The 25,180-nt window shown below is 39.9% G+C and overlaps 3 protein-coding genes, 1 non-coding gene and 1 pseudogene across 5 annotated transcripts; 2 read left to right on the top strand and 3 right to left on the bottom strand.

Annotated features, from left to right (window-relative positions):
* The first annotated feature begins 1,336 nt into the window (after positions 1–1,336).
* LOC147950406 (formiminotransferase cyclodeaminase-like protein) lies at positions 1,337–4,241 on the top strand. 2 transcript variants are annotated; one of them, XM_087463063.1, is made up of 3 exons: positions 1,337–2,224; positions 2,432–2,829; positions 3,595–4,241. In XM_087463063.1, the coding sequence occupies exons 1-3, from the start codon at positions 1,995–1,997 to the stop codon at positions 4,116–4,118; spliced, it is 1,152 nt and encodes a 383-aa protein (XP_087319189.1). In that variant the 5' UTR covers positions 1,337–1,994; the 3' UTR covers positions 4,119–4,241. The 2 variants fall into 2 exon arrangements, with proteins under 2 accessions (XP_087319189.1, XP_087319192.1); XM_087463066.1 differs by having other exon boundaries at positions 1,521–2,220.
* Positions 4,242–5,123: 882 nt separating this feature from the next.
* Positions 5,124–6,858, top strand: LOC104766744 (protein ULTRAPETALA 2). Its single transcript, XM_010490686.3, has 2 exons — positions 5,124–5,881; positions 6,187–6,858. Exons 1-2 carry the CDS (start codon positions 5,680–5,682, stop codon positions 6,666–6,668), a joined length of 684 nt encoding a protein of 227 aa, XP_010488988.1. The 5' UTR covers positions 5,124–5,679; the 3' UTR covers positions 6,669–6,858.
* Positions 6,859–6,987: 129 nt separating this feature from the next.
* On the bottom strand, positions 6,988–8,083 carry LOC147950405 (uncharacterized). Its single transcript, XM_087463069.1, has 4 exons — positions 7,822–8,083; positions 7,506–7,576; positions 7,334–7,411; positions 6,988–7,222 (listed from the first exon to the last, which is right to left on the bottom strand). The coding sequence occupies exons 1-4, from the start codon at positions 7,919–7,921 to the stop codon at positions 7,199–7,201; spliced, it is 273 nt and encodes a 90-aa protein (XP_087319195.1). The 5' UTR covers positions 7,922–8,083; the 3' UTR covers positions 6,988–7,198.
* A 4,382-nt stretch (positions 8,084–12,465) lies between these two features.
* Positions 12,466–24,970, bottom strand: LOC147950403 (uncharacterized; annotated as a pseudogene).
* LOC147950404 (small nucleolar RNA R71) lies at positions 15,861–15,967 on the bottom strand. Its single transcript, XR_015565360.1, has one exon. It is a non-coding gene; the product is annotated as a small nucleolar RNA R71 (small nucleolar RNA).
* Positions 24,971–25,180: the final 210 nt, after the last annotated feature.

The following is a 25,180-nucleotide window of genomic DNA, read 5'->3' as shown; positions in this document are numbered from 1 at the left end:
TTTTGGACAAAGATCCAACAAGATTGAAAGGCCCAGTCCAAAAACAACAAGTCGACCTTCTAGGTCGCCTCATGATCAACCTGAATAGGAAGAAGAAATTTTCCTCATTTCAATTCGAAGCATTAGCAAAGTGTACATAATATGTAATCTAAGAAAATAATATAAATAGAGGGGAATCCCCTTCTTGTAAGGCATCCAACAATTATTACAAAAAATCATAGTTTTTCATTTTTCTTAAGCGAAAACCCTAACTTATTTCCCAAGAGATTTAAATTCCCTTTTTATTCCTAGGTTTAATCGAGTTTCTTGAGAGAGTTATTAAGTAAATTTGTTTCCCCTTTCATATAACTTCATTGTGTGAAACTCAGTTTCTACATATAAGTACATAAATTTACTAATTTAGTATTCCAATAATGAGTTGAAAATGTTTATTTACGTATTATAAAATAAAATATTTATTCAGAAGTAGGTCTCGGCAAATTATCCGAATCCAACGATCATATCTGAACCCGAATACAAAATTTATAAATACCTGAACAGATTTTATATCTTACTATCCAAAAATTCGAACCCGAATATATCTGCAATATAGTAATAATACATAAGTAATATTTATATTTGTAAGTGTCCAAAATATTTGGAATTTAGGATATTTTGGATATTTTTTTAGTATTTTAGACAAATTTGAATACCAAGACTTTAAGTTTTGAGAATTTTAAATAATTTGAATCCAAACCCGAAATACCTGATCTGAACTCGATATCTAAATCCGAACGGGTTCCATATCTCTAAATCCAAAAATCTGAAATATTTGAACCGAATAATCAGAAGTAATTTTATTAAAATTAAGAGAATTTGTTAAAAATTGTTAAAAATACCCTTTTTGGGATACCGCTTTTCAAAAATACCCTATTTTTTAACATTTTCATTTTTACCCTCTTTTAGATAATTTTAATGTGTTAAATTCATTTTTAGAATTTTTTTTTAGGTTTGGGTTATCATTTTATATTTAGGATATAGTTTTGGAGGGTTAGGGTTTAGTATTTGGAGTTTAGAAGTTGTGTATGAATTGATGCATTTTTGTATTGCTATTGAGACGTTATTTATATAGTTCTTTGAAGATGGTAAAATTAGATGTGATACGAGATCGATAAAATATTGGTGAGCAAGCAAAAAATCTAAAAATATATATATGGCAATTTTGAATTAATGCAAAAGGTTTATGATTAAGACAACCAATATTTCACTAAGTTGTTCTATATGTAATTAATTTACATTTTCTATACTATATCGAGTTAATGTATAATAAGAATAGGAAATGTATATTTGATTTCGGTTGTTTATTAATTAGTTTCCATTGGCTATATTGTCTAAAGGTTATTAGTTTCTGTTTGTTATATTCCAATGATTGTGGAAATAATCTTTATTAGGTATGTAAATATCACACGAACTAAAAAAAAAAAAAAAAGAGAAAAGAAAAAAAAAGAAGCTAAAGACGAAACCAAGCTTGACAAAAAAAAGAAAAGAAACCAAGCTATATCGGGCGCTAACTTGATGACCCAAGAAGGCCCAAGTATTCATCATGGTCCAAAAAGCAAAAATACCCTAAAATTGAATATAATAAAAAGAAAAACATTTTTTACGTCTCTCTCTCCATTGGATTGAATCTGCCGCAGCTGCAATTCGATCATCATCTCCTATTTGGTGTGGTGTGGTGTGGTTTGGGTGTTCAATCGTTTCTATGAGTTCCGGTCTGAAGGAAGATTTCCTCGATTGTATCGTGCGTTTAGAGGAGACGCACATTCAACAAGGCTTCGACGAGGGTTACGGAAAGGGTCTTGTGTCGGGTCGGGAAGACGCTCGTCATCTGGGTTTGAAACTCGGGTTCGAGACAGGCGAGCTCATCGGGTTCTACAAAGGCTGCTCTTTTCTTTGGAATTCAGCTCTCCGTGTTTATCCCACTCGCTTCTCCCCTCAGCTCCACAAGCATCTCAATGATTTCCATGTCTTGCTCGTTAAGTTCCCTCTTTTGGATCCCGAGGACGAAGCCAAAGACCGGATCAAGGATCATCTCCGAGTCAAATTCAACATCATTTGCGCATCTCTCGGCGTTTCCAAGAAACAGTTGGAGTTCAAAGGATACCCAAATCCTTCCTCCAATCTCGACTTCTAGGACATCCCTCCTCCATACGAGCACTCTCTTGTATTATTATTGTATTTGTATGTATGGCTTTCAAGAGGCGTGTGTGTCGACGTCAATCTCTGTTTTTTTTTGTTTTTTTTTATTGGCTTTTCCTTTTTTCTGCGACATGTGACTTCTGACCACATATCTAATTGTGGTGGATGGATACTGTCAGAGCTTCTTTTATTTGTTTTTTTTTTTGGCCTTACAACGAACAAACGTTCTCACATCTGTAAAATATATCTATAGGGGGTGGTCCGAGGAGATGTTGAGAGAGATGCTTGGTTGCTGCAAGGTATACATATCTGAAGCGCGGAACAAGACGGCCCTCGAAGCCATTGAGAGAGCTGTAAAGCCTTTTCCACCAGCTGCAATCGTCAACAAGTTTGAAGATGCGGCTTATGGCAGGGTCGGTTATACTGTTGTATCCTCGCTTGCTACTGGGTCATCTTCATCCCTGAAGAGTGCAGCGTTTGCAATGGTTAAGACTGCTCTCGACACCATCAATCTTGAGTTGCACTCTGGATCCCATCCCCGCCTTGGAGTGGTCGACCACATATGCTTTCACCCCTTGTCTCAAACCTCTATTGAACAAGTTTCTTCCGTTGCCAATTCCCTAGCAATGGACATCGGCTCCACTCTTCGAGGTTAGTAACTTAATAGAACACCTCACTAGCAACTAACCTGTGAATTCCTCCATTTTAAAAGACACTTATTAAGCTAAGAACAGAACATTGTTTGTATGCTGCAGTTGATGTATACTTGGTGATAGGTTGTGTGATGTCCTGTCTTTCATTATCTTATCATCTTTATTAGGCCATAGAACATGGAAGTCTTTGAAGTAATAATACTCTGCTCTTAGCAGAGCATTGTTTGTATGCTGTAGTTGATGTTTGTGATAGGCTGAGTGTTGTTCTGTCTTTATTATCTCATCGTCTTTATTAGGCCATAGAACATGGAAGTCTTTGTATTAACACTCTGCTCTAAGCAGAGCGTTGTTTGTATGCTGTAGTTAATGTTTGAGATAGGCAGAGTGATGTCCTGCCTTTATTATCTCTATAGGCCATAGAACGTGGAAGTCTTTGTAGCAACACTCTGCTCTTAGCAGATCATTGTTTGTATGTTGTAGTTGATGTTTGTGATAGGCAGAGTGGTGTCCTGTCTTTGTTATCTCATCAACTCTAGGCCATAGAACGTGGAAGTCTTTGTAGTAATACTCTGTTGTTCTTAGGCCTTAGCAGAGCATTGTTTGTAGTTTTGTCGGCTGTAGTTGATGTGTACTTTGTGATAGCCAGAGTTATGTCCTGTCTTGTTTATGGCTTCACCATCTTCTAGGCCATAGAACATGAAAGTCTTTGTAGCATTCTCTATATTGGTATGTGGAATGAGATACCCGACCCTCCCTGGTGCAGTTCCTACATATCTATATGGAGCAGCAGATAAGGAGCAGTGCACGCTGGATTCGATCAGAAGGAAGCTGGGATACTTCAAGGCAAACAGGGAGGGACATGAATGGGCAGGTGGGTTGGAGCTGGAGATGGTGCCAGTGAAGCCAGACGCAGGGCCACAAGAGGTGAGCAAAGCCAAAGGGGTTGTAGCGGTTGGGGCGTGCGGGTGGGTGAGTAACTATAACGTACCAGTCATGTCAAACAATCTCAAGGCAGTGAGGAGAATATCAAGGAAGACGAGCGAGAGAGGAGGGGGCTTGGCTTCAGTGCAGACAATGGCGCTTGTGCATGGGGAAGGAGTTATAGAGGTCGCCTGTAACTTGTTGAATCCAAGTCAAGTGGGAGGAGATGAAGTACAGGGACTGATTGAGAGGCTTGGCAGAGAGGAAGGTCTGCTTGTGGGAAAAGGGTATTATACGGACTATACACCCGACCAGATTGCTCAACGATATATTGACTTGCTCAACAATTCAAAACTTTCAAAGTAAACAAAAAAAACATTATGATGTTGTCATTTGTGGAACGAATTATTACGGACATCGATCATTTGTCTTCATTTTGTGTTTAGATATGCTATATATTGCCATGAGTATATATTGAAATTAGCAAAAGATGAACTAAAAAGGTGAAATGATCAACAGATGATACGTTCGTTGAGGCCAAAACATAAAATCTCATCATTGGTGTTTTTCTCTCAGCGACAACTGTGAGAGAATTCTTTTGTGTAGCCTTGTCTTTTGCATTAGCATTTTTGCCTTATTTTGCATATCTAAATGGGAACTGATGTGCTGTTAAAAAAAAAAAAAGGAGGGAATTTATGCAAGTCATATCAACTAATGTGTAATTAATGTTATTGGTAGCATTGTGACCATGTTCCGTGTAGTAGTAATTAACATCTATGTCCTTGAAATTTATATATATGAAATGATTTGTTAAAATGGAAAAGACAACTGCTTTAATATTAATTTGGTCGTAGGTAAAATTTGAGGGTCAAAGTCCTGAAACACAACGTGGATGAGGTGGAGTTTGGTGCAGCACATTATTGACTTGAGTTCTATCGTCTTGGTTACTTTTTTGGGGTTTGCAATAAGATGGAGGAGATAATGTTGTTGTATACGTTATACATTAATACATGTAACTTATGACATGCCTACACACATTGAAAGAGACAATTAAAGTTTAGGTGTGTACTAGTAGTCTAGTACTGGTATATATGTGTATAATGTACATATGCATGGGCACATAGCTAGGGGTTGAGCCGCAGTGGAGAGTAAGGTCAGAGATGTGACTGTCATATACCTAACTCAAAGAAAAACATTTCTCCTGTACATAAATGGTAAACCCAAGAAACCTTAATTATTCGGAGCTCTAAAGTCAGAAAGAAAATGAGAGAAGCGGTAATTTAATTTCTATGGGCATATATAGAACCAGCCTACTTAATCTCTTCTCTTCTATATATCTATCAACCAACCAAACATCAAATATGGACAATCACCACAATTACAAGTACACATCAACCTATCATCTATGTATGTACGTTACGTAACGTATGCATATGTTATTAAAAAATAAGTGATATATATTTTTATTTACTTAACGTATACATATGTTATTAAAAAATAAGTTGATAAATATATATATTTTTTTAGAAAAAAGATTCACAATTCCCATGCGGCCATGCCCCACGACTTGGTGTTTTTCTTTGGCCACCCACCTAATTCGCATCCATCATCTCTCTGTCTGTATAGTATAGAGAGTTTCTTTCTGTCTTTCAAATCCTTAAAAAACCTAGAAGGACACCAAAGTCTCTCTTACTCCAAAAGCATTTTAGCCTTTGAGATTTTGATATAATTATCAGATCCTTGCTACTGATGCTAGGGCTTTTTTCTCCTTTCACTCATATTAAATTACCTTTTTGCCCCTTGGTGTTTAGGGCTCTAATCTAATCCTATAGATTATAGACATATAATATATGTAACTAAGATCCTTGATATTACGATACTAACTAGGAGGAATCCCTTCTTCGTTCTTTACTAGTCCCGATCGGTGATGGAGAGAGAATGTGGGTCGAAGGAGTTGTTCAGCAAAGAGGAGCTGCAAGAAATAAGTCAAGTCCATGTGGGAGACGATTACGTCGAGGTGATGTGTGGCTGCACCAGCCACCGTTACGGAGACGCAATTGCGAGGCTTAGGGTTTTCTCAGATGGAGAACTTCAAATCACCTGCCAATGCACTCCCGCTTGCCCCGAAGGTCTCTCTTCTCTCTCGCATAGATATTTTTCTTGTGTTTTTATCTAAATGGGTTTTCGTATTGTATTTGTGCATGTTTCATCGCGTGACATTATCTATGCAACTTTCTTTTGTATAGCGTTTACGGAGATCATGATAGTGTCAGAAAATGCAATGCAGTTGTCTCTGCCTCAGTGAACCAGGGCTGCTGTTATTTGCTAGATGCAATATGCTTCGTGCAGTCTTTTAAAATCTTACATGTTCATGTATCTCCATTTTAAACTTTCTTTTAGAGTGATCTTGACATCTTCGATTCTATGATGGTAGACAAGTTAACGCCTGCTGCCTTCCAAAAGCATTCTGAGAGAGAGGCTTCTAGAAACTGGAGGAACAATGTGTGGGTGTGCATCGAGGGAGACAAGGTTCCGCTTTCAAAGACAGTGTTACTCAGATACTATAACCAATCATTAAAGAAATCCAACGGATCAAAAATCATTCATCGGGATGAGTTTGTTGGGTGCAGCAGATGCGGGAAGGAAAGAAGGTTCAGGTTGCGGAGCAGAGGGGAATGTCGGGTGCACCATGATGCAATGGCAGAGCCCAATTGGAAGTGTTGTGATTATCCATATGACAAGATAACATGCGAGGAGGGGGAAGAAAGAGGAAGCAGGAAAGTATACAGAGGATGCACTCGCTCTCCATCCTGCAAAGGCTGCACTTCTTGCTGCAAGCTCTGTCGTTTCTCTGATTGTAACTGCCAGACTTGCCTCGACTTCACCACCAACACACCCAACTCATTTGACTTCTAACTTAAATTCTTCTGCAAAACACTTGTATTGTATGGTGGATGCTCTGTATTTTCTTTAATCATTAGCTTGTTGCACCTGTTATGTGACTGGGAAAACAAAGTAGGAAACACAAACAAGTCGGGCTTGAAAAGCTAATTTAGCTCGCACTACGAGAACATGCAGCTCATCTAATTTCAACTTTCTAACCTCACCAAAGATACACATAAGGCCAGAGATCAGTCAACATGTACTTTCAAATGGGCAGAATCACCTCCAACAAAAAATTGGCATCCGAAGGACACACAAATAGAATGTAAAGCATATATCAAGGTACATAAAGTGAGACAATGGTTTTGCTTAAATCCTGACTGTTTCAAACATAGGATATTATGAAACACAAAACTATAAAGAATCATAATTCATTGCAGACATCATGAGATGCACATTATTTTGAAATGAAAACACAAGACCAGTCTCACAATTGTATGCTGAAAGGGAAAACAAAGTGCATGAGAATGAGACATAAAAGAGGTTCCTTGTGACAGCGAAACTCATTGTGTACTCTCCACAGGCTTCTGCAAAGATTAAAAAAGGAAAAGGAAAAAGGAAAAAAAACAAGTTTTTAGGGAAGGAAGGAACATGAAGCCGCATTGCAACGGAAGAAGAGCAAGAGCAAAAGCAAGTACCTCTTTGTTACCCCCGGTGGCGAGCTTGTATCCACTGTAGAAGAGCAAGCCCCAGCCAGAAAGAGAAATAAGCACAAACTGCACACATTGGTCAGGGAAGAAGGGATCAATATCACCAAAAGATCACAGGCAGCTTCATATAACAAAAACAAGATGATGATGATACACATACATGCTCCTCTTTCCAGTTTCCTGGGTTCGTGGGCTGTTTCCAGAAGTCAACCTTGGTAGATCCATGGTGATCTGCCACCAAAAAATTGCTCAAAACCACATTCTTATTTTTAAACATAATATATACTATACAGTGATTCAACTTAGAACCTAGGAGGAAGGATGATAACAAACAAGAGATTACAAAAACCTTGGCAAAGCTGTAACATTTGCGAATTAGACATACAATGTGCGAAATTAGCTATGCGTCCCCCAAAATTGATACCGGAACAATCGTAGATTCAAATGCAAATGTCGAAAAAGAGAAGGGGAGTTACCAGCGGCGCCGGCGAGACCACGACGCTGACCAATAGAAGCGTGAACACGGGAAGATTGGATCTGAGCTAAGCTCATGGCTCGGCGAGCGAAGGAGGCCATCGATCTCAACTTCTGATTTTTAGGGTTTTCCGAGAGTTTCGAGGAGAGAGAGAGAGATCGATTTGGGATGATGAAGGAAGGAAGCAAGCTTGTCACACCCCCGGAACTTTAAGAAATGTTGTTTCTTCATCTTAAACGTCGTCGTATTTGTCTCTTGGAAACACCTGAAGACCTCCTTCTCCGTCAGAGGCTTTCTTTTGTGGACTTTTTCACTTGTTTTACTGATTTTTGGACGATTGGGCATTCACCTCTCATACGTAAGTCAATCTACAGGTCATATTAAATTAATTAAATAAAATATATATTCTAAAATATCTTTAATATATATATATATATATATAAATAATATTACTTCAACTGTGAAACCAAGGGTTTACATATGCTGAAGAGTATCCATCCGTACCATTCCTATTGATCTATACAAGAAAAGCTCCCACATCAAACATTGTGTGGGTTTTTCACAAAAAATTGGTTACTAACATTAAAGGAAGAGAGAATCCATAGAACACAAAAAACCCCATACATATACAAAAAACCTTCTCTACTTCTCTACCCCACCCAACCCTTTGAAACCATAGAACCCTTACCCTTCTGCCTTTTCAAACAGGAGACAAACCCTTTTCTTCAATGAAGAGCCCTTGTAACCATATCGGAGGTCCAGCAGCCACCTCACAAGAACTTTATCCGAGCACGCAAAAATAACATTGTCAACTTTATGACTAGCCATACTCTCCATAGCCCACAAAATGCAACGTAACATAACATCTTCCTTAGAGCTGATATTAGCAAAATTTCTTCTACTATGCAGCAAGACTAACCCTCTGTCAGCTCTTAAAACCCATGCTCCTCCTGCAAACTGATTCCTCTTTGACCACGATGCACCAATATTACACTTGAACCAATTTTGAGGTGGCTTTTTCCAAGTGTCAGCTACTTGCTCATCACTCCTATGAGTGACCAATCGATTTTGTCTACTTAAAGACTCCTCTTGATCTTCCCTGCTCTGAGCCTCAAACCACTCCAACACATCCTCTCTAATCTTCTCCACTGTCTCTGTTGCATTGTAGAGTTTCCCTTCAAAATTAAGAGAGTTCCTATTGGTTCATATTCTCCATAAGATCCACGGGAAACTTTTTCTTAGTTGTGTAGGCCATCCTCTATTATCTTTATTTTCCAGCAAATGATACATATTGGAGAAAACTGAACAATTTTGGAATCCATCAATATGAGACGGGAAATCCGATAAAGCCCATACTTTTCGCGCCATTGGACATAAGAAAAGCGTGTGATTGATCGATTCTCCATTTTGTCCACACACTTGACACGTTTCATCCACTTTCAATCCTTTCCCATTCAGTGCCTCCGCTACTGGGATTGCACCGCTAAGGACTTTCCATAAGAACACCTTTATCTTTGGATCGGTTTGTATTTTCCACACCAGCTTTTTTAAGTCCAGGGTCGAGGGTTGCTCTGTTACCTCTAGTATTAACTCCTTGTTCTTGATCTGGTAAGCCAACCAATACGCCGACTTCACTGAGAAGTCTCCACTTTTATTGTGCTTCCAAATGTAGAAATCTTCCTGAGCTACTAAGGGTTTGATGGCCTTTATTCTAGTAATATCTTCAGGAAAAAGAGATCCTCAAGTATCTCTCCATCCCAAAAGCCAGTCAATGGATCCAGGATATCACTTATCTTTAAAAAGACATTAAAGAATCGATTCTTTCTCCACGGAGCTCTGAGTCCATTATCCTCTATCCATGGGTCGGTCCATACAGACATAGAGGCACCATTCCCAACCCGCTTAATCAAACCTTTACTGAGCAACTCTCTTCCTGACAAGATACTCCTCCAAGCAAAGGAAGGTCGTTTGCTCATGGTAGCTTCCAAGAAAGATGTCTCTTCATAATACCTGCTCTTCATTAGCTTAGACAGAAGACAATCTTGGTCCTGTAGCAACCGCCATGCTTGTTTTGCTAGCAAAGCTTGATTAAATATCTAGATATTCCTAAATCAATCCTCCATGATTTTTATTTAGACATAATCTTTCCCAACTCTGCCAATGGATTTTTCTTGCATGCTCTCCTGAACTCCACCAGAAAGCCGCCATGGCACTATGTAAATTTTCACATGTTTTTTTTGGGAGTTTGAAACAGGACATAGCGAATACTGGCATAGATAGGGCAACTGACTTTAGAAGGACCTCCTTGCCTCCTTGAGATAAGCACCGAGAGTGCCATCTCGATAAATTGCCTTTCAGCCTCTCCTTTAGGTAGCTCATCATCTCTATTTTTGAACCACTGAAACATTCTGGTAGCCCCAAATACGATCCCGCTCCTCCCTCTGCCTCAATGCTTAAGGTCGCTTGTATAGATGTTTTTATGGGTTCTGGAACTCTGCTACCAAAAGTGATGGAGGATTTATTCAGATTAATCTTCTGCCTTGTGGCGTCTCCATAGACCTTCAAAATATTTTGTAACACCCAACTTTGCTCCTGAGTCGCTTTGCACAGAAACAAGCTATCATCCGCGAAGAGATGATGAATAACCGGACCTTCCTCTGAAAAATGCATCCCTTCCAACATCCCTTCACTATGAGCTTTATTGAGTAGATATGTCAGTCCTTCCGTACACAAAACAAACAGGAATGGAGATAACGGGTCCCCCTGTCTCAAACCTCTCTGTAGAGTAATCATCCCAAACGGCTGGTCATTTATCAGAACCGAATACGTAACAGAGGATACGCATACCATAATCCAATCCACCCATGAAATCCCAAAGCACTCAACAAGCTTCTTAAATAACTCCACTCCACTCTATCGTACGCTTTGGACATATACGATTTTACCGCCATAAATTCACCAGACATCTGAGGGTGCACCTTTAGACTGTGAATCAACTCATGAGCCACCAATATATTGTCTGTTATGAGTCTTTCAGGTACAAATGCTGACTGGGTCTCTGAAACTATGTCTGCAAGAAATGTCTGCATCCGTTTCACCATAATCTTGGCAATGATCTTATACAGCATTGAACACAAGCTTATCGGCCTGAGGTTAGCCATTTCTGCGGGATGATTCGTCTTAGGGATCAGACAGAGATGTCTGTAATTCCACTCCGGGGGCATAACACCTTCTTCAAAAAACTTCTGAACTTCTCCAATGACCTGCGGTCCTACCGTTTGCCAATACTGCTGGAAGAAAAGGGCAGACATACCATCAGCTCCGGGAGCCTTGACCGGATTTATAGAAAACAACGCCTCAACTTTTGCAATTAAGCATGCATTCATTCCGTCTGAGACCCTTGGTTCCATGCCAACAAACCACTGTTGGAAGCTAGCAGGATTTGACGATGTAAAGAGATTCTGGAAGTAAGCTATCGCCACTTCCCCCTTTGCAGCTTCAGACACTTGGAAGTTCCCATTCAAATCTTTCAGTTTTTCAATCCTCTTCCTTTGTCTATTCTCTTTAACTGAAGCATGGAAAATTTTTGTGTTTCTATTTCCACATCTCATCCACTTCTGCCTACTCTTTTGTTTCCAATAAGCCTCCTCCTCACGATATGCTTTTGCTAAATCCCTTTTGAGCCTATGAATCTTTTGTGCTATAGGCCATACCGTTGATTGCTCTTTCCCCAGCTCAGCTTCTAGCAGAAGTATCTTGTCTTGCGAGTTCAAATTGTTTTTCTTCTTCCAGATACTTAACGCTTTCCTGCAGTCTCGCATTCTTTCAGTATCTGAAACACAAAGACCACCTCTCCTCTTATTCCATGTACCAAGAATTGTTCTCTTAACATCTTCTTTAAAAAGGAACCTCTTGTCGAATCGAAACTGTCCTCTATAAGAATCTTGAGAAGCCATGAGCTTTAACAGAACAGGTCTGTGATCTGATCCCCTCATATCTAGAAAGGCTTGATTGGCCACTGGGAAATGTTTTAAGAATTCTTTATTGCCAAAAACCCTATCTAGTCGACATTGTACCCAATGATCTCCTTTTCTACCTGCCCATGTTAACCGATTTCCAGTAATAGGAAGCTCTGTCATATCACACACTCTCAGCATATCATTAAAGGGTACAAATTCTTTATCCCCTCTTCTAGGCCCTCCATTCTTTTCTCCATTATGCATCAGATCATTGAAGTCCCCAAACATACACCACCTATCCCTTCTTCCGATCCCAATCTTGGATAACCTTTCCCATAGATGAGCTCGTTTCTTTCTATCGGGATCACCATATACACACGACACAAAAAAGTTGAAAGCTCTAAACTGTACTTGAGCATCCAACAGATTCTTATCCACAAACAAAAGGTCCATCTTTACACTGCTCTTCCAAAACAAAGCCAAGACTCCACACTTCCCTACCGGATCCACCGTATATACACGATCATACCCCATCCACTCCTATAGATCCACTAGCACGTCTCATTTATGCATCGTTTCCATCAAGAACAACATCTCCGGGAAATGCTTTTTATGCATCTCCTTTAGACGAGGAATTGTCAAGTCATGAGACCGTCCCAATCCTTGACAATTCCAGCTTAAAACGCTCAGTAGAAAGTAGGCAGTCCCCCCTTTGGGACCACCTCTTGAGGATTAAGCTTTAATTGTTTTACAGTGCTTGTATCCTCATCATCTGCTTTTCTTTTCACCAATAAGCCCATCTGTATCCCTTCCCTCATATCCTCCTCATTCCTCTCTGAATCTGTTTTAGATATTTTAGGCTTCCTGGCATTTTTCATCGGTCTCTTCCTGTCCTTTTTCTTCCCTTTGCCACTCTCAATCCCGGAGGAACCAGCCACAAATGAGGTACTTCCATAAACCGTTGAATTATGATTTACAATCCTAGAGGAACCAGCTTCATTAAGGTAGGCTCCATAAACTGTTGGATTATTCTGCAAAGGTTGAGATAAAGCTAAGGCAGTTTGAGGAACTTCCTGTGTTTCCCCTTGATCCTTCTTCACTAGCCACATTCTATCCTCTCCTACCGCTTGGCTCTTATCGTTCATTTTAGTAATTCCCATCCTTTCCTTTTCTGCATTCCCAGTAAGATCATAGTTGAAAACTCTACCTTTTCCTTTATTGACATCCTGATGGAAGAAAGGTAGGGGCTCTAATCGCAGTATTGATTTCTGAGCAAACAGATCTCTCTCCACCTCCCTTACTGACGTCTTCACTTTATCAATCCGGAGCAACTTTTCTTCTTCAGAAGAGACTCTTAGGTATTGTATCATTCCTTCCAAGACAGTGGCTGAGATCCCAGGTCTCCCTGAAACAGGATCAATTCCCACTTGATCTTCTTTCAGCACTCCAAATAAAGGGTCAGTCATTTTCAGCACCGGAGCCTTTACCAATTTTACAACTGGTATTGATGTTCATATATTTTACTCTGTTTTCCCTTAATATATTCACATCTTTTGCATCTTTTGCTATCCATTTTGACCATTATTGCATAGATTTAGGACTGTTCTTGCATTAGAGTTTAGTTGCATTGCATTTGCATCTTTTCATGCATAAACAGGTGATTTTGGAGCTGAAGGAGCATGGAAGCAATGCTGAGGAGAAGTGAAGCAATCATGAGGAGAAAACAAAGGAGATAAGGCTGAAGAACCAAGGTCCGGAGTCCAACTCGACTGCCCACTCGAACAGACACTCGACCGTGTGCTGAGAGGGACTCAATCGAGTGGGAGGAGCACAAGAGGAGCCAACTCGACCGAGCACCATGTCGAGTTGGTCGAGCCGCCTGGCTATTTTGTCTTTTAGCGTTTTTAGGGCTTCCACTACTTTTTCTATATAAGGGCTTGTACCTGCAGCCACCAAAAAAAGCCCAGCTTTTTAGAGAGTCAAAAACCTAGTCTTTACCTTTTTGGGATTATTCCTTTTGCATTTTAATTTTCTTAGATCTTGTACTTCTTTTAAAGGAGAAAAAGACTAAATTCTTCAATATTGTTGGTTTCATAACTTTCTTAATATTGAGAATTTGAGTTTGGTTCTTTCTTCAATATTGTAGATCTTTGATTTATCTTTCTAATGATGCAAGTTTCAGTATTTTCTGGGTTTATGACTTTATTGTTCATCATGTATGCTTGTGAGTAGTTGCTTAGGATCTTAAGGATGGGTTAGGCTGGGTTGTGTTTGAGGTTGGTTTGATTTGGTCAAGCTTGATTGTTGTAGATCTCTTCTAGGCTAGATGTTCTTAATGATGATCCTATATCTGAGAGGGTAGGATCTGATTTCAAGCCTCTTAGCATCACACCATTGTCGAAGGAGCATAGATAAGGCTAGATCTAGAGACTATCATTAGGCTTGCTAAGAGATTAGAAGTCTTGTTTGATTTTTGACATATTGCTTAATGCATGCTTGTGTAGATTCTTTACTTTGTGAGAACAAGTCTAGAGATGCATGAGTTTGATTGTTTCTTGCCATGAGAGTGGATTAAACATGTCTTAGAAATATATGTCTAGAGATTAACTCAAGTTGTTTGAGATTTGTTGACCAAGTTAGATGACCTCAATCATAGTCCAGCCCATGAATCCCTCCTCAAGACCTTTCTTGTTTATTGATTTCTTAGCTTAAATCATGTTGTTTGATCGTTGTTTGATTCGTTTTGGTATTGCTCTGTTTTTCTTGTGTTGCTCTGTTTTGCGTATTCGTCCAGCTCGACCCTGCACTCGATCTACACTCGATCAAGTGCTTGCTCGAGTTCCAACCCATAACTTGTGTTTATGATTTATGTTTGTCCTGTTTCGTTCTAGTTGCATTTCTGTTGCATTCATTTAGTATCTTGTTCATTACTTACCTTGCATTAGTTCAATACTTGCATTTTCATAGTTTCTATTTCTGTTTGTCATAATCATTCTGTTCCATTTGTATTTAGCTCCTAGTTCTTGTAGTTTTACTTTCTGCACTTTCCATTTCATCATAGGATTGTTAGTGACAAACAACCTTTACATTTGGCTTGACTTAGACTCATATGCACATCTTGATTGTTCACAAACACTCAGAATGGATTGACACCTCTTATACTACAACTGCATAAGGGGAATTGAAACACCCTGCCATCCATTCATTCATAAGTCATCATTCCATACATCATTCAACCAACCATACAAAAATATGTGTTTCAATTTGGCGCCGTTGCCCATTTGAGTTTGTTTTGTGACATTTAGGATCATTATTAGTCTAAGATTAAGTTCGTTTATACACTTGTGAAGTTACTGAACTCGAATCTTCCTTTGCTTGGCTGTCTTGAGTTTCAGGTACCCACTCGACCAACCACTCGACCACCACTCGACCGAGTAGTGGTCGAGCACTTGATCGAGTCAGAAGCCGGATCCAAATAGCCATCACTTCCTAGTCGACTCGACCACCCACACGAGCCTGCGCTCGACCGTGTACCTGTTCGAGTCTGTACTCGAGTTTGTTGATGCACACAAGGTCAAAAGGCAAAGACAGTCTTCAAAGGCCTATTGACAACATCCATAGGCTACAAAACGGTTTGAGACATAAGCAAAGAAGAGTAGTTCAAGAACAAGAAGAACAAGTAGTCATGGAGCAGCAAGATAACCATGATCATAGACCTAGACACATTGGTGTTGGGGATGCACCTAACACACACAACCAAAGAGCTGGTATTGTGCCTCCTGCTGTGGCCAATAATAATTATGAAATCAAGAGTGGATTGATCTCCATGATACAAGCCAACAAATTTCATGGGTTGCCAATGGAGGATCCTCTAGATCACCTTGATGAGTTTGACAGAATATGTGGACTCACAAAAATCAATGGAGTAAGTGAAGATGGCTTCAAGTTAAGGTTATTCCCATTTTCCCTTGGAGACAAAGCTCATCTATGGGAGAAGACTCTTCCTACTGGAGCTATAACCACATGGGATGCATGCAAGAAAGCTTTTCTGGCCAAGTTCTTCTCCAATGCAAGAACTGCTAGGTTGAGGAATGAAATTTCTGGGTTTGCTCAAAGGAATAATGAGAGCTATTGTGAAGCTTGGGAAAGGTTTAAAGGATTCCAGACTCAGTGTCCTCACCATGGCTTCAGCAATGAGTCCCTTCTAAGCACTTTGTATAGAGGAGTGCTTCCCAAAATAAGAATGCTTCTTGATACAGCTTCAAATGGCAACTTCCTCAACAAGAATGTGGAAGAAGGATGGGAATTGGTTGAGAACCTTGCTCAGTCAGATGGTAATTATAATGAAGATTATGATAGAACCATAAGGATCCCCTCCACTGATCAAGAGGACAAACACAAGCATGATTTAAAGATGGTCAATGAGAAGCTTGACAAGATTCTCCTAAGCCAGTCAAAAACCATTCACTTCATTGGTGAAGAAGAAGCTCCAGTCCAAGAAGGAGATAGGGAGTTTGCTGAGTTGTGTTATATGCAGAACCAAGGAGGAGGATACAAAGGCTACAACCAAGGTGGAGGATTCAAGCAGAACAACCTCTCTTATAGGAGCACTAATGTAGCCAACCCTCAAGACCAAGTCTATCCACCTCCTCAGCCTCAACAACAGAACAACTATGCACCCAAGCAGCACCAACAAGTGTTCCAGCCCCAATTGTGTCCCCCACCAGGGTTTCAGACTAACCAAGGCCAGGAACAAGACCTAAGAGCAATGATACAACAGCTGTTGATTGGGCAAACCAATGGAAAGATTGAGGAAGCCAAACAGTTTGCTGAGTTGAATCAAAGGTTAACATCACAGTATAATGATCTCAATATGAAGTTTGAAGGTCTGAACTCAAGAGTGAAGTATATGGAGATCAATATAGCATCTACTTCAGCTCCAAAACCCACCCAACTCCCTGGAAAAGCAGTTCAAAACACAAGGGAGTTTACTGCCAAAGCCATTCATATCTTTGAAGAAAAAGTCACTGGGGACAGTGAAGTTCAAGTTGGGGAGGATTGGTCATTTTTTGAAGCTCAGAGTGAAGTCTATGCAAAGTAGTCTGAATCCGGTATTGCACTCGACCAGGTGCTCGAGCAAGCACTCGACCGAGTGAGTGTTCGAGTGGTCGATCGAGCTGAAGAGTCAGAAGCTGTCAAGCCTGCTAAGTACATCCCTCCTGCTTACAAGCCTCCACTAGCATTCCCAGGGCGTTTCAAGGCACAAAAGCTTAAGGAACTAAGGCAAATCATTGAGAAAAAAGAAATGTTGGCTTTGCAACAAGAGGAAGAGAAAGCTTTGAAAGAAGAGGTTGTGATTGAGAAACAAGAAGAAGTGATGGCCATACAAGAGATCATCATTGCTTACCAAGAAGAAGAGAGAGGACCTGCCTTGGAACAGTATGATCCATATCCTCTCTATAAGGATTTTTTGCTTGAATTATCAAAGAAGAAGGCTCAAGCTCAAGATGAGAAGGATCTTGAAGACCTTGGAGGAGTAATCATCCCAATTAATCTTAAGGATCCAGGTCCATTCTATCTGCCTTGCACACTTAGTTATCTTCACTACAACCAGTGCTTATGTGACTTGGGAGCATCTATCAGTGTGATGCCCTATTCTATAGCACAAAAGCTTGGGCGCACTGACTTCAAGTCCACCAACCTTCATATATGCCTAGCTGATGGTTCAAACAGAGATGTGGTTGGCAAGTTGGAGAATATTCTAGTCAAGATAGGAAAAGCAAGGGTTCATACAGATTTTGTGGTATTGGAGATGGAAAAGGAACCTGAAGATCCTATCATCCTTGGGAGGCCATTCTTAGCCACAGTTGGAGTTGTTATTGATGTTAAGGAAGGTCTTGTGACCTTGAACATTTCTGAGGGTATAGCTATGAAGTTTAACATCTATAACCCAACCAACCTTCCTACCATTGATGATCAACCTTTTACTATGAAGGACAAACGTGGTCATGAAGGTTTAAGTGAAGAGGCAACTCCAAAGGACAATCTCTCTCTTCAAGAAGATTCTATGGAAAAGCTTAGGAGGTCAGTTCAAGAGTTGACTGGTATGGTTAAAGATCTCCAAGTCAAGCTAAACAAGAGGTCTTTGAGGAAAGCAAGACCAAGGCTCAAAATCAAGAAGAAATATAGTTTGTGTGTTAAGGGTGAGGTGATCAAGGATCAGACTCACAGTGATCAAGAAGTACCAGGGAGGATTTCATCACCTCCTTGGTATCTAAACAAAGCCTAAGAAGGCAACCAAATTCAAGCTTAGTGACTCTAAACAAGCTCACTAGGGAGGAAGTCCCTAAGGTATCCTTTGTAAATATGCTTTATTTTCTTAGTAGTTTTGATGTGTTTTCTTTTATGTTTGTGTTGGACAGGCCTTTCAATGAAAGTGTAGATGAGTATGGAGAGATTTGGACTTGGGGAAGGAGATTCGCAAGCCCACTCGACCAGCCCATGAGAGGTACTCGACCGAGTTGGCAAAGAAGTAAGGCCCACTCGATTCTCATTTCTCTAGAATGATCGAGTGGAGGGAAGAAAAAGAAGAAAATTTTGGAAATTTCAAACTTTGGTCAAGGAGCTCGACCACGTGCTGGTTGAGTGTAGGGTCGAGTGGCATCAAAAAGCAGGTCAAAGATTCCTATTTCAAATTTGAATGGTATGGACGCTCCACCCTTGTCTCCTTGTCCCCTTAGCTTCTTTAAATAGAGCCTCACACGATCCTATATCTCTCACACTCTCTCATTTGCTCAAAACAACTAAAATCAAGTTTTAAAATCTCTCTCAAAGTTCATCATTTGCTCAAGCTTAGCTCTTTTAAGTTTTTGGGTCACTAACCTATTAACCTTAAGCTTTGAGTCTATTCCCTTCAGTTCTATTCGAAAATGTCTTCAAGAATTACTAGGAAGTCTCAACAAGCGGTTGCAAGCTCCATGGAACGTTGTGATGATCGCCTACAATCAAGGAGAGAAGCTGGAAGAACCACTCGATGCCCTACTCGAGCATGCACTCGACCGAGTGGTGGTCCGAGTGGTCGATCGAGTCAGATGCCGTGTTCAAGAAATCAGTCAGTTGAGGAAGATCCTGAGAGAACTGAAAGTGAAGAAGAAAGGGAGCCAACTCTTAGTGAGTTCATGAGGAGAAACAAGGCCAAGGGGAAGAGGCCAGCAGTTGAGATTGAACAAGAGGAGATTGAAAGTGAAAGTGAGGAAGAAAGTGAAGAAGAAGAGTTAGAGGATGATGGAGAAGCATAATCTTGTGGATTCACAAAGAGACAACTTTATGAAGCCTTCATGAGAATGGAGTTCCTAGGAACTAGGTATCCACACAAGGAAACCATGGAGATCCTAGCCATTGATAAAGATGTGGAATATCTGTTTGAGAAGAGAAACCTAATCAAGTTCATGGGGCTTTGCATGGAGGGGTATAAAGAAGAAAGTTGTGAGTTTCTAGCCACAGTCAAGCTGCACACATATGCAAGGAAGAATGATGAGTTTGGAGCTGGTCATATTGCTTTCACAATCAAGGGAAAGAACTATGAGCTTTCATTGAAGAAGATAGCAAATGTGTTTGGTTTTGAAGTTGGTAGTAATAGGAGCTTGATGATACCAAGAGAGGAGCTCTATGCCATTTGGGAAACCATTGGAGACAACATCACCTATTCATCCTCCAAGACCAAGAGTTCAAAGATAAGAAGCCCAGTCCTAAGGTACTTCCACAAGGCCTTAGCAAATACATTCTTTGCTATGAAGGAGACTGGAAATCTCAATGAGGGTGAGCTCAAGATAATTGACATGGCTCTCAATGGAATCATCCTTGAGGCAAGAAATGGAACCATCATTCTTGGGACCACTGTGGAGACTGAACTTGCAATGGTGCTCATTGACCACATGATATATTTGAGAAGTTGGGTAGGCAAGCTACAAAACAAAGGGTCAAGAGGAGCCTTAGCCATTGGAGGCATCATCACTCCAATACTACAGGCTGCCAAGGTCCCACTTAGAGGAGAGAAGGTTTTGCCAAGATGGATTGACTCAAGCTACCTCACCTCTACTCTCATATTGGGCAAGGAAATGCATCAAGGAAATCACATCTTCAACTTTGAGCTTCCAACAGTTGGGAAAAAACAGTTGATCTTACCTAACCAAGAGCTCACCACCATTCAAAAAGGAGCTAACATTGACTTTTGGCCAGCTGATGAGTTCTTGTTTGATGGGATAGTTCAACCTAGAGTTGATGAAGCTGGAGATGTACAAATGGCTGATGGGGAGGAGCAATTTTACTTTGAAGATTATGAGTCCAACCCAAGGGATAGTAGAGGAGTGAGAGAGACTAGCAAGAGGTTGACTCTCCTACAAAAGTGGAGCAAGTGGCATGGGAAGAGGTTTGATAAGCTTAAGAAGAAGGTGACCAATATGGCTAAGTCCATCAAGGGCCTAAAAAAGGAGATTGCTGAGCTGAAGAGTGCAAACTCATCTCCAAGCCATTCAAGCCCTTTGAGGAGGAGTAGCTCAACTAGAGCACTCTCAAGAGTTGTAAACCCTGTGGAACCAGCTAGAGCTTCAATGTACGAGCCAAATCATAGAAGAGGAGTTCAAGTAGCCGAGACCAACAATTTTCGAGGCACTCGACCGGGTCACTCGAGCACCCACTCGACCGAGCACCCCAGATGCACTCGGCCGAGTTCCAGCCCAGATCACCTTATGGCTTCCCACCTCCAGCTTCTTATCCAGGATATCCAGGTTACCCTCCCATCCCACCCCATTACTTCATGGATCCAGCACTCTACCAACAGTTCTACCAGCAAAAAGTCAGAATTTTGACACTCGCGGTCCAGCTCGACCCCCCCCCCCCCACTCGAGCACGTACTCGACCGAGTCCCAGTCGATTCCCATCGTCGAGCTGCCCCAATCTCCACCTCCAAGTCATCAGCAAGACCCCAACTACACCTTTGACAGCATGCAAGAGGATGTGGACAGTTTCTTCTCCAATCCTTGAGGTACCACTATCACCTCCCCTTGTAAATACCATTGCATTTGATGTTGTGTTTTGTTTTTGATTTTAAATCCTCTTACAAATTTCTTTCACACAGAGGACTGTGTGATTTAAGTTTGGGGGAGGGTTTGAGATAGCATTTGATATTGTGTTTTGTGTTCTTATTTCAAATTTTTAGCATCATCATGTTAGTATTTGCATAGCATCTAAGACATAGAAAAACTCTAAAAATTTGAAATTTTTTGCAAAAATCTTTATAAAAAAAAGAGTGTTCATGTAGTTTCCATTGCATATTAGGATCTTGTTTAGCATGTTTCATGTAGGATTGTATATTATTTGCATTAGGGATCTATGATGAGCTTTGCCTTGTTAGTTTGCTTGATTCACTAGACTAGGATCAATGCCCAAGTTAATAGTACTTTGATGCTAGTTGAGTGGTTAGAAGCATAATATTGAACCAAGCCTTGAATTCCTGCATTGCATTTGGTCTAAATTGAAGCATGTTGTGATTTGACACCATTTCCTACTTATAAGAACTTAATATTGACTGTTAAATATCAATGTGTGCATTGCTTTAAACTCATGGATACCATATACATATTTGGATCATCTTTCTCCTTTTTACCACTCTTGTTGATCCAAGTAGCTGATTGAATCATTAAAATCAGTTTCCAATACCCTTAACCAACCCTTCTTTCAAGCCATGTTTATTCTTGAGTGTGTGAGGCCTTTTTGGGATTGAGCTTGGTAGAAAGTGTTAGGTTTGAACTGACAAAAATAATGCCTTGTGTAGTTCTAGTTTGTATTTTCCAAACTAGATAAGACTAGGTGATTTCATTGTTGGGTTTGGGATTTGGTTGTTTGAAAAAGAAAGAAAAGAAAAGAGGAAAAGAGAAAGAAAAGGTTAGAGTCTTTAGGAGGGGAATATTTTTAAGTAAAATCAAAGTCTAGTGAAAGAATAGGAAGTATGATATTATTTAAAGATGGTTTCAGTCAAAGATAATAAAGAAAGAAAAAGAAGAGTTTAGCAAAATGCTTTTATGTCTTAAGAATAAGAAGAAAATAAAACCATAGCAAATAAGTAAGAATCTCTCATTCCACTAGAAAGATCAAATAAGAAACCTCTCCTAAAACTTTAAAATCAAAAGAGAAAAGGGTGAAAGAGAAGAGAAGAAGTTAAAGGGTAGCACTAGGATCAATTGGGTTTAGATTGATAGGATAAACACTTTGGGTGCCTTTGGGTAGACAAGGTTTTGTTCTTGTATGTGTCTAAGTGTTCTTACCTTTAGCATTCTTCTAAAACTCAATCTATTTTTGTGAGAGAACCTTGGTATTGATAAGCCCCACTCTAAAGAGAGACCATCATTGTCTCTAAACCTTTTACTACCAAGCCAAATGAGTTTAAGCATTGCATAGAATTGATTCATGTTCTTGATTAATGAATGTTAAAGGAAATGGTTGATTTGAATGCATGTGGACATCTAAGGCTCAAATCAGTAAAGGTTGTGATATGCTTGTCTAAAATCTCTAAGTACAGCTCATTCAACTTGCATCATAGTACTAGTAACTTGGACATTGATTCTAGATGGTCTATTTGCAAGCTTTAGGAGCTGAGATCCCACTTTCAACCCTCACCTACCTACTTATGTCTTGATTATTTGCTTGAGGGCAAGCAAAGACTAAGTTTGGCGGTGTTGATGTTCATATATTTTACCCTGTTTTCCCTTAATATATTCACATCTTTTGCATCTTTTGCTATCCATTTTGACCATTATTGCATAACTTTAGGACTGTTCTTGCATTAGAGTTTAGTTGCATTGCATTTGCATCTTTTCATGCATAAACAGGTGATTTTGGAGCTTAAGGAGCATGGAAGCAATGCTGAGGAGAAGTGAAGCAATCATGAGGAGAAAACAAAGGAGCTAAGGCTGAAGAACCAAGGTCCGGAGTCCAACTCGACTGCCCACTCGACCAGACACTCGACCGTGTGCTGAGAGGGACTCGATCGAGTGGGAGGAGCACAAGAGGAGCCAACTCGACCGAGCACCAGGTCGAATTGGTCGAGCCGCCTGGCTATTTTGTCTTTTAGCGTTTTTAGGGTTTCCACTATTTTTTCTATATAAGGGCTTGTACCTGCAGCCACCAAAAAAAGTCCAGCTTTTTAGAGAGTCAAAAACCTAGTCTTTACCTTTTTGGGATTATTCCTTTTGCATTTTAATTTTCTTAGATCTTGTACTTCTTTTAAAGGAGAAAAAGACTAAATTTTTTAATATTGTTGGTTTCATAACTTTCTTAATATTGAGAATTTGAGTTTGGTTCTTTCTTCAATATTGTAGATCTTTGATTTATCTTTCTAATGATGCAAGTTTCAGTATTTTCTGGGTTTATGACTTTATTGTTCATCATGTATGCTTGTGAGTAGTTGCTTAGGATCTTGAGGATGGGTTAGGCTGGGTTGTGTTTGAGGTTTGTTGGATTTGGTCAAGCTTGATTGTTTTAGATCTCTTCTAGGCTAGATGTTCTTAATGCTGATCCTATATCTGAGAGGGTAGGATCTGATTTCAAGCCTCTTAGCATCACATCAATGTCTAAGGAGCATAGATAAAGCTAGATCTAGAGACTATCATTAGGCTTGCTAAGAAATTAGAAGTATTGTTTGATTTTTGACATATTGCTTAATGCCTGCTTGTGTAGATTCTTTACTTTGTGAGAACAAGTCTAGAGATGCATGAGTTTGATTGTTTCTTGCCATGAGAGTGGATTAAACATGTCTTAGAAATATATGTCTAGAGATTAGCTCAAGTTGTTTGAGATTTGTTGACCAAGTTAGATGACCTCAATCATAGTCCAACCCATGAATCCCTCCTCAAGACCTTTCTTGTTTATTGATTTCTTAGCTTAAATCCTGTTGTTTGATTCGTTTTGGTATTGCTCTGTTTTTTTTGTGTTGCTCTGTTTTGCGTATTAGTCCAGCTCGACCCTGCACTCGATCTACACTCGATCGAGTGCTTGCTCGAGTTCCAACCCAGAACTTGTGTTTATGATTTATGTTTGTCCTGTTTCATTCTAGTTGCATTTCTGTTACATTCATTTAGTATCTTGTTCATTACTTACCTTGCATTAGTTCAATACTTGCATTTCCATAGTTTCTATTTCTGTTTGTCATAATCATTCTGTTCCATTTGCATTTAGCTCCTAGTTCTTGTAGTTTTACTTTCTGCACTTTCCATTTTATCATAGGATTGTTAGTGACAAACAACCTTTACATCTGGCTTGACTTAGACTCATATGCACATCTTGATTGTTCACAAACACTTAGATTGGATTGACACCTCTTATACTACAATTGCATAAGGGGAATTGAAACACCCTGCCATCCATTCATTCATAAGTCATCATTCCATACATCATTCAACCAACCATACATAAATATGTGTTTCAGGTATCCCTGCTTTCCTAGCATCTTCTGCATCATGTTTCTTTCTGAGGATAAGAGGACAAGACTCTCTATCGTGTGTCATCCGTTGGCACTCAAAAAACCTTTTTTGCACCCTTTCATACTCAAAGTTAACAGAAGTCGAACCCCCTTTAGGCAAGTTAACTATCTTTGATCCTCTCAGAGGCTTCAAAACATCAAATAAAACCTTAACCCTGATATAGTCTTGGATCTGAGGCTTCTTAGGATCAAAAGCCACCTCTGTGACCTGCCCAACTATTTCTCCTAAGGTTGTAAGCGCCTCCCTTGTATAGTAGTTAATTGGAAGATTCCACATCTGAACCCACATGGGCGTGAACTGTAGATAGTTATCTGGAGGATTCTCGTACCACCGGTCGACTACTATCATCCACTCATTGAAGGTATGGACACCTTTCTCCAGCACCTCTTCTAGATCATGCTCCGATGTGAAAAAAAAACTGGAATCTTTCCTTTGACAGGGCAACCCCTCTAGTCCTTCCAAGTTATTGCCATTTGCGAGGCATATTCCGGATCAGTTGATCCATCGGTTGACACTCTGGATTTAGAGTTCTGCCAACCAAGCTTAGAGCATTTTGTTCACACGACGAGTACTCTGGTAAATTTGGCATCTCAAACGGGATATCTTCTTCTTCCAAGGACATAGCCATGAGCGCTCTATCCATAGCAGAAGACATGACTTACTTCAAACCCGATTACTTCTAGATCTGAGATCTAAAATCCAATCACTAAACTTTAGCTGTTTAGACCTGCGATTCAACGCCCACACCTTAAGCCCGTCGAATCTACTTCCTTCGTCCTAAAATTTCCTTTGAAAAGTAATCTACACCCAAATCAGCATAAGAACCCTAGTTTCCTTTGAGATAATCTTGGTGAAAATCGATTAA

The sequence above is a fragment of the Camelina sativa genome, chromosome 1 (genome assembly GCF_030686135.1).
Source record: "Camelina sativa cultivar CO46 ecotype springtype chromosome 1, ASM3068613v1".
NCBI classification, from domain to species: Eukaryota; Viridiplantae; Streptophyta; class Magnoliopsida; order Brassicales; family Brassicaceae; genus Camelina; species Camelina sativa.
This window is presented reverse-complemented; position numbering and strand designations above follow the sequence as displayed.